A 9,420-nucleotide genomic window follows, 5' to 3' on the forward strand; every position below is an offset into this window, starting at 1 on the left:
CCCCACCCACACATGCACAATCAGACCGCAACCTCAGCCCATTTTTGCTGACTGACGCGCACACATGCACACACACACATGCAGACATGCATAAACATACACACCACTAACCAAACACACTGTAAGTACTCAGTGTACCCCCACCCCCTCTCTTCACACACACTTACACACACATACACACACACTGGGTTTCCTCCTGTTCCCCACCTTTAATGAGTATAAGAAAACAAGAGCTGATCTGATTGAATTGGCAGCAGAGAGCGAGGTGGAAAGGTGCAGCGAGGCCAGATGGATTATCTTAATCCTCCAGTAGATGACCATGGCAGAGGGAAGATGAACCAGGAAGCGTTAACCTTCCCACTGACTCCCACACGTTGTTTTCCTCCGAAACCTCGGACCTCTGAAGTGGAAGCAGATATTATAATAAAGCACATGTCTTGTATGGAAGTCCAATAATATGAAAAAAGAATCGGTGCATTCTTTGGATGTAATCCCATCTGTAGCGATTCTTGCGGCAGCCATTTTGTGTTGGGCCATCTTGTTTCCCTCCTTGCAAACTATTGGTATGCTTTGATTTGGATCCAAGTATGAGAAACTTTTGAGGATTTGTATGAAGCGCTCTGTCGACTAACGCTGCACGGTGTCAAGCTGCAACATGTAGTGTTTTTGTGGGGTTAAATTAACTGAGCTCTGCCTAAAAGCCCATGCCTGGCAAATCTAAACCCATAACTCTTCAAAGCTCAAAGTATTAAGATTGTATAAACTGTTGTTGAAAAATGTAGCTCTTTTTCCAGACTTCCTTTATTATGTGTTTGTAACACTTCATCTCTTTTTTCTCTCTTGTCGCTCAGGTTTGTGGCTGGAAAAGGCCTGGTGATCTACCCAGATATCGGGGACAAGCTGGACATCATCTGTCCCAAAGCGGACCAAGGCAGAGATTACGAGTTCTACAAGCTGTACCTGGTGAAGAGGGAGCAGGCGGAGAGCTGCAGTACAGTCCTCGATCCCAATGTCCTGGTCAACTGTAACAAGCCAGAGAAGGACATCAAGTTCACCATCAAATTTCAGGAGTTCAGCCCCAACTACATGGGCCTGGAGTTCAAGAGGAACGTCAACTACTACATCACCTGTAAGTTTGTCTTAAAAGATGATTTATTGTTGATCGTAGCTTTTTAACCTTCATTTAAGCTGAGACCTGAAGAGTAATAATCTGCGTCACACTCAGTTACACACAGTCACTCCTGGGAGTTTCCTGTATTTTAATGTTCGCTGCAGCAGCTCCATAGCAACAACTGGGGGAGACGTGCCTTGCTTATGGTACACTGGTTATTGGTGTTTAGGGCGGTCGAGTTCAGGATCCAAACCTACAATCTTCACTGACATTTGCTCAAGTACTACTTTACTTAAATACAGTTTTCAGTTACATTTGCACTTTTGCACAAGGAAAACACTATATTAGTCTAAGATTATACACAAGACTCTTTGTTTTTCATTTCATAATAATTTCCTAATCATTTCCTGAAAGTTTCCTAAAAATAACTAGGTACTAATTATTTGGAAAACATAGACCGTGTTCAGTTGGTACACCTCCATTTAATTCATCACAGTTATTTGCTAGTAACCCAGAAAGTTTTGGGTCTCGGTACCCAAAACCTACTCTGGACGGGAGGATAGACCCAGGTCCGGCAGGAGTCAGTGGAGTCGGAGCTGGTCCTCTGCTGGGCTTTAGGTTGTCTTTTAGGCTGGGCTTATTTTTTTCATCCTCCCTGGCCTGATCAGTAATGGATTGAGGTTCAGCAGGGGGTGTCGGGGAAGCTGGAAACACCGCAGTGGCTGGCCCTCTGGTTGGTTCTGGGTCACTCTCCAGGTTCAGTGGGTGTCACATGAGTCAGCACTTTGGGACCCCATTGGACAGAGTAGTGTGGAGCTGGGAGCCTCCTTCTGCTTTCCTCTCAGGAGCTCGGCTGACTCTGTCGCCCTGCTGAGACTTTATGGGTTACAGCCATTAAAAGACATTTTTTAAAACCCTTAAGAATGTCACAGACACATTAAAACCTCTGGGGTTTAATTATTAATACATGTGTGTCAAATGTAACTCACTGAGAGTTAGGAGGTAAGGCCTCTGGGGAGTAAAGGAGCATCCAGCTTAAAATTCATTCTCTGCCCACTACTGAACCAAGGAATGATACGTGAAGTGGAACATATTATAATAAGTGATAACAATTCAGTCCAAACTCCTCTGCAGATCCTCTCAGGATTCTTGTCTTATGAGCATCAGCAGAGGTCCTCCTTATCAAAATCCTCCGGTTCAAACTCCCAAAGGCTTCATCCAGAAACAAAACAGAAGCTTTATTTTTACTGTTACTCTCTACATCGTTAGAGTACTATTAGTTCAAGATGTACCGGGTGTACATCTTAGTAAGTCACTGTTCCCTCAGAGTACTTTTGCTCTGCTCCAAAAGGAAGTGAATCCTGTCTTCAGCACTCATTCTGGGCCCTGTAGACATTTCTATGGACCCCTCGCTGCATCCCCATTCTAGCATCTTTTTGGTCCCTCCTCACCTGAGGGCCCTGGGTACTCAGTCCCCTTTCCCCCCAGTCCAACTCCCCTGGCGCTGGGATCTGTTTTATTCTGCTGAAACCCGAGGAGTTTCCTCATCGGTGCAATCTAAAAAACATAAAGGAGATAAGTAATCTTTAAACATGGCAAGAGAATTTACCTGGTGTTTTATATTAGAGTAGGCTTGGAACGGTTGCAGGTCTAACCTGCGACCAGTAACTGGTCATATTCCTGCAGAGCTGCCGGGCTCGCTCTTATATGAATTCATTTTTAAAATACATCTGAAAAGGTTTAAAGTCTAAATTCAAAATCTCTCTCATACCCTGATGGGTCTGTCCATTCCTCTGCTTCCTTTAACAAACTAACGCGTTTTAGAAAACTGTAATTTGCATTTTCTCGCTGTATGAAATGGTCAAAGTGACAACGTAAATTTCACAGATATACATTCAAGCTAGAGTACTCATACATGTTGGATCTTGAATGATTATTTTGTAATTGCCAACAAATCCAATAGATGCGTCCATCTAATTATTGCCTGGGAAGCCAAAGTCTAATAGAGCTCCTCTAGAGCAACTCGACACTATAGAGCTTCATTAGCTTTCAAAAATCTATCAAATACACCTCAGTGAGCCACCCTGTTGCAGTGGGTGTTATGTCCATTATTACCATGGACCTAGCGTGTACTGAGTCAACTCCCTCGTAAAGTACACTGTCCTGATGCTGTAAAAAAAACAATGGCCAAAAGCAATGCAACATTTCCCCCACTTAAGTAACGTGTGCTAAAAACTACAATGCCCAGTTGTTTTAAGAAAGTACTGTCTGTATGACTTTATTGTGAAATTCTTTAAATGAAAGAATTTTGCGCCCAGTATTTGAGGATTTACATATATAAGCAGGAACAAAGGGCTTGGGGCTGCCATGGACAGTGTAGGGACGTTGGGGAGTTTTGAGAGACAGACAAACACACTGTTGGTTTTGGTCTTTCCGTTGGATTTGTTGACAGTGAGAAATGATGGCATAATGCCAGCCTGAGATCACTCCGTAGTCACCTTCCCTGAGGCCTCAGACAGGTTAGACGCTGTTTCTCTAGCTTGTTAGCTCAGTAGCTGCAGAAGCTAACGTAACACCAGCTCAGTTCATGATGCTAGAGTTATTCTAGACGTGAATCAGGCCTTGTCTGATTATTACGTAAGTTAATCATATCCTACATTTCCTGGACTGACTTGAACAGTTTTGTAAAATCCTAACATGTGTCGGGGTTGGTCTGGTCTGAGGATACTGTCAGGTGGAGGGTGTGTGTGTGTGTGGGGGGGGGGGTTCTGCCACATCTGTAATTGATTCCTTTCCAAATCAGGGAAATGTGAAATTAGAGATTTCATTTCCTAAACTAACATGCAACAAGCTGCCGTACGCCAAGAACAGAGTGAGAAGTCAACAAATGCTCCGCAGGCCACAAGAAATAAACTGATCCACTACTCATCTGCTCTTATTGACTATATACTGCTGTTAGATAGACTATGACATCATTTACCCTAATTAGTATATTAAAATATCCATACTACAAATCCTCCGAAATAGGGATCTAATGCCTCCTTGGATGAGTTAACTTTATATCTTTTAAAGTTTGAAATGCTTCCGAAGATATAAAGTTTAATGTCTCCTATGTCAAGAAAATAAAAAGCAGCCGCTTTATGTTTTTCTCAAAAGAATTGCTTCTTTAAATCCTCTCAGGGAAAAATCCACGGTAAAATAAATCTTGCATATGTTTTTCCTTTGATCTGGAGCAGTTTAGTCGATATCTGCGAACTCACCCTCAAAGCCAGAACGCGGGGAAGCAAGAAGCTTGTGATGTTATCAAGCGACAATTTTTTTGAGGGGGCCGCTCCTGTGGCAACATATCATGTGGACTTGGAAGTATTTCTTTGAGCTTTATTACACCCACATGTCTTAAGAATACACCTTGGGCTTTTTCGGCGTCTGCTCAAAGTTTTCCTAGCCGGCTGTTAGCGGGGCTGCTCCACATATTGTCTCCTGATTACATCATAAATATTTTATCTAACTATTACTGACATGTGCGTGGGCATGCATCTCAACTACAGTTGTATTCCACATCAAAGAGAAAACATTTGCTTTTTTGTGTCTGCTGTATAAACGCAGTGTTGCTGACGTGTGTATTGTGCGAGTGTTAAGAATACTTAGCACTCACGGCGTTTCAGACTGTGAACTCATATCTAGAGCCAGTTTGAAATCCTTCACAAGGGAGGCTGGCCGTGCAGGCTGCAGCCTGATGGTGGATCATCATTAGGCTCATATACTGTAACGTTCCCGCGTCAGCAGTAATCAGATGTAGTATTTGTCTTGGTTTTATGTTAATCTTGTTGTCCTTTGCAACACGAAGAGCTCGCTTTGTTTTTTTCCCACTGCGGCCCTTGCATACACCACAACACACTTCATCTATCATTTAGACAATGGCCATGCGTTGTTTCCGCATGTGTGTAATGTGTGTGTATTCCTAAGAGAACAAGAGAGGGACACGAGCAGCTGCACCAAACACACCTTTCCTGCTTTTCCTGTACAGTAGAGTCATGTGTTTGTGTGTGTGTTAAGGCCCCTTAAGGCCAGCTTATCCCCACCTATAAGATGTGAGTGCATTATCCCATCGTCTCTGCTGGGAATGCGGTCCAGCCAGCCAGCAGAGCTGTGTAAATCTCCTCGGCCTATAAAGACCCGGCTTATCTGGCCTGATTAACGGTCAAACGTGGCAGACAACGTTTGACACAAGAAGAAGATACATAGGGAGTGGACATTCCACTGAATCTTCCAACAGTCTTTTTCTTGTTCACCCCCGGCCTCCACTCTGACTCCACAGCTCTGTTTGTCTTTTCCTTGATTAGCCCCCCACCCCCCCACTCCTTCCATGGGGTAGAATAAGCAGCAAAAGGTGTGGGGTAAAGTAAGCAACAAATGGTGTGTGTGCGTGTATATTTGTCTGTGTGTGTGGGTCCCGTGTCTCGCTGTCACCGCGGGGGATCCCGTCCTCTCGGTCCCGTCTATCCCATCCCAGCTCTGACAGGAGTCGTGGGGGGGTTATAGGTCAAAACTCACGGACAAGGGGTCACGGAAACACGGCAGGGGGTCAGTAATGATAACCCCTGCACTGATCTAAACCCCAGACCAGCAACAGCCTGTGCTGTCCATCAGCACCCCCACCCGCTGTGCACGCACGCACACCCACCCACACACACACACACACACACACACACACACACACACACACACACACACACACACACACACACACACACACACAAAAACTGGTTGTATTTCTCTGCGTTGTCTAAACACAGGATGTGGAATGAGCTGTTTGTGAGTAAAATGTCCGTGCTGTGTTTAGGGGTTTGAGTCAGGAAAAAAAGGATTTTAGACAGGAGGCTTTTAAGGTGAGAAATATAATGGAGGAAATGAGCAACAGAGCGGGAAAGAGAGAGAAGGGACAAGCATATTTACCCACACACATATATGCAGACAGTCTTTATACGTCCCCCGAGCGGATCCCTCCATTTTCTCTCCCATTCATTTCTCATTGAAATAATGTACCATGACTGCTCGGTGATATGTTCTCAGAGGTTAGCTGGGCCGGTGAGTCTCTGTTCTATATAAGGGTAAGGCCACAAGGCAGTAAACAGAGGCAGCCTGTCGTCAAACACTCTTCTTCTCCCTTGATTTGTAGTGCAGCGGGCAGAGGAAGCCTGATCCCTCCTGACAGCTGTCACTCTTCATCTCAGTGTAGCATCGTGGACTCTGACACACACTGACTTCCCCACCAGAATACTGCCGCAGTGGAGCACATGCTATCTCACCTCTAGAAGATTGCCTCACTGAAATACATAATGTCACGCTCGCAAAAAACAGCAAAGTTGTTTTCATCTTTGTCACTCTGTTTATTTGACTCGCAGGTAAATCCAACTTTCTCCATTTGTTTTATCTGGAAACTGAGCGACTGATAAGCACTTTATTATTTAAGGATAAATAGGTTATTGAAAAAGCTGTATTTATTTCCTGACTCTTTAAAACACACTGACCCAGTCTTGGAAAAACAACAGAATATAGCAGACAAACTGTATTTGATGCTGTAGGATGATCATTTTTTTTGGTGCTCACACCAGACACCCCAGGCATGTTGCATAGGTTCATTTGCGTGGGCTCGCTTCTGTATCACTGTTAGTTTTCCTCATTAACCTACACATTATGCACCCCTCCATTCAAATATCTTCTCCTACTCCATGCATGCAACACTGAGTTATTTTGCTTTTCAGTAATGTCCTCTTCCTCTTTATCCTTGGACCAGTTGAAGGTCCCTGGCCCGGCTGCAGCAGATCACAAGATCCTCCGCTGCCCTACATTTTGCCAGGACGGTAACACATGACAGGTGCACACGCAGGTCCTCGCTGTAATAATGCACCTAAGCTCAGGAACAAACACATATACAAATGAAGGCTTGCACACAGTCAAATTAAATATATAAACGCAGACAGGCTTATAGCTCGATTTGTTGCCGTGCAATAACAGTAATCTGATTAGAAATAAGTGTTAAATATCATCTTTTAGAGTTAACATGAAATTAACATAATCAAATTACAGCCTCTCCCCCCAAAAAAAGGCAGTTGCATTTATCAGCGGCGCGTTTGAAAAAGACATTTTGATTGTCAGATTATAGAGATGCAAATGAGTCACACATTTCTAACGTGCAATTAAATGAATTTTTGTTGAGGAGTGATAACTGTTAACATCTGCTAACCTCCCTCAGTAAAATTCCACTGAAATATTATAATTACAAACAAGAGAGTGCGAATGTTCCTTTTGCATCGAATGTGGACTCAGAACAAAGGACGTATTGTTTTATTGCATATTTAGCAGAACAAAATTAGTGTTGTAGGCAAACATTTCTGTCAGTCCTATTTGAAATAATAACAGCTATGGTATATAAATCCTGGGATGAAGAGACATAACAGCTCAAAAAGTGGTTAAAAAGAATCCGTTTTTATCATTTTTAATGCCTTGATTCTGTGGGATATTGTTAAAAAGAAATAGTCCTCTGGTTCATACCGTTACATTTCAATCAGTTCATTTTGTTCCAGTATGTGTCCTGTTTTAATTAGTAAGTTATCGTGAATAGGGGGCATGCGTTAAGAATTAGAGAATCAGTTGTGGATTGACTTGGAGTGACTGTCATAGATGTCTCAGATTAGAGGTAAGCCTAAACGGATTTCATTTTTTAAGTAAACCTCGCTAACAGGTCAGGTGGGCACCAGTGAAGCAGTATGGCCTGGGATAGGGAGATTTAACCCCCCCTCCCCATCCCCCTCCCCCTGTTAGTGAGTATAGCCCAGTGTTTATTAGAGTGCCAGTGTAATATATGACTTTCTGCTTGCTTTGCAAATCTATCCCGGCTGCCTGTGCTCCTTCCCCGTTGGATATTTCAGTCAGAGCGGGTTAGCAGGCACAGCGTTATTGTCGCTGGTTATTGCCTTTCGTTTATTACAGAGGAGTTTGTTTAGACGGGGGAGGGGGTGGGAGGAGGGTAGGGGGGACACGAGGACTTTCTTTTAGAGGGAGGGCTGCTCACGTGGCTGTACAAGTGAATGGTTACTATTGGTTACGCCTGAACCTGCTAGATGAAGCTGATATATTCATGTATTCATCTCAATTAGTCCGCTCTGTGCATCTTCAAATGCAGACACTCATCCCTCCTCGGCGGTGCTCCATGCTTATCTTATTAGAATATTTTATCCTGCGTGTGAGTTCTCCCTCCCTCTCTCTCTTTCTCTCTCCCTCTATGTGATCCCTCACGCCATCCTTTTCTTCTTCCATTATTCTGCGCTCAAGTACCAAAGCTGTGTGTGTGTGTGTGTGTGTGTGTGTGTGTAGGTGCTGTCCGTGTTCAAGTCATTTTTGCTAACTGATAGCTTAGATCTCCTCACAACACAGAGACCATAAGAGACCACAGCGCTAACTCTGGCAAACAACAACGCTGTTCTCAACTAACACAAACTCATTTGCTACCAACTCTTTTCTCCATAAGTGTTTTTCATTTGGTGAAAGTAGCTTCCTTGTTTTCTTTAATCATTTCCGCAATGCAGAAACTATCTCTGGTTTCGCAACCCTAAAATAGCTTCAGGCAAAAGGAAAAGAGGCATCTCATGACTTCTGGCAAGATGCATGTTTGGAGTCCATGGGGATTAAGAAAAGTAAAATGTAGGACACAAGAACATGAGCATTATTGTCCACATGGCAAATTCTATCAGACAATGGTGTATCGCTGTTAAAAAAACATACACGCAGAATAAAACAATGACAGACCATAATCTAAAACACTCTGGAATTGCATATTTCCCTTTCCATCTGAGATGTCTGAGGTTGCCCTCTGCTTTGCCAACATACTCTCAGTGTCTTTCTTCTCCGGCCAAAAGCTAAGCTCAAATCACAGCTCTCTGTTTCAGACGGAGCTCTCTCTCCCCCCCCCACCATCCCCAGAACAGTGGCTTCTCTTTACCAAGGCGGACTCTGAAATGGCTTTGTTTTCCGACAGCCATTCAGTTGCACCCTCAGCCGGGGCCTGCCAAGATGTCCGCCTCCCCGAGCTGGAGCCCAGGCTTGTTTACACAAACTCATCGGAGAAATATGGATGTATAATTATAGAGGTTGTTAGTTTTAATGTCACATCCTTGCTACGGAAACCACTGCATGCTTGGTCAGCTACGATGAGGGGCGGCTGATGACACTCTGAGCGAGGATGGCGTGAACATTTCTGCGGAAAGTGTTTTTGGGGATGGGGGGGGGGGGGGGGGGGGGGGGGGGGG

At 44.0% G+C, this 9,420-nt stretch overlaps 1 protein-coding gene across 1 annotated transcript in view; it reads left to right on the top strand.

The window, feature by feature from the left end:
* Positions 1-9,420, top strand: part of efnb1 (ephrin-B1) — a 59,355-nt gene that overhangs the window by 24,521 nt on the left and 25,414 nt on the right. The window contains exon 2 of the mRNA XM_034883131.1: positions 852-1,129. Within this exon, the coding sequence (XP_034739022.1) occupies positions 852-1,129 (278 nt within the window). The remainder of the gene's footprint in view (positions 1-851; positions 1,130-9,420) is intronic.

Source organism: Etheostoma cragini, chromosome 10 (genome assembly GCF_013103735.1).
Source record: "Etheostoma cragini isolate CJK2018 chromosome 10, CSU_Ecrag_1.0, whole genome shotgun sequence".
In the NCBI taxonomy this organism is placed as follows: Eukaryota; Metazoa; Chordata; class Actinopteri; order Perciformes; family Percidae; genus Etheostoma; species Etheostoma cragini.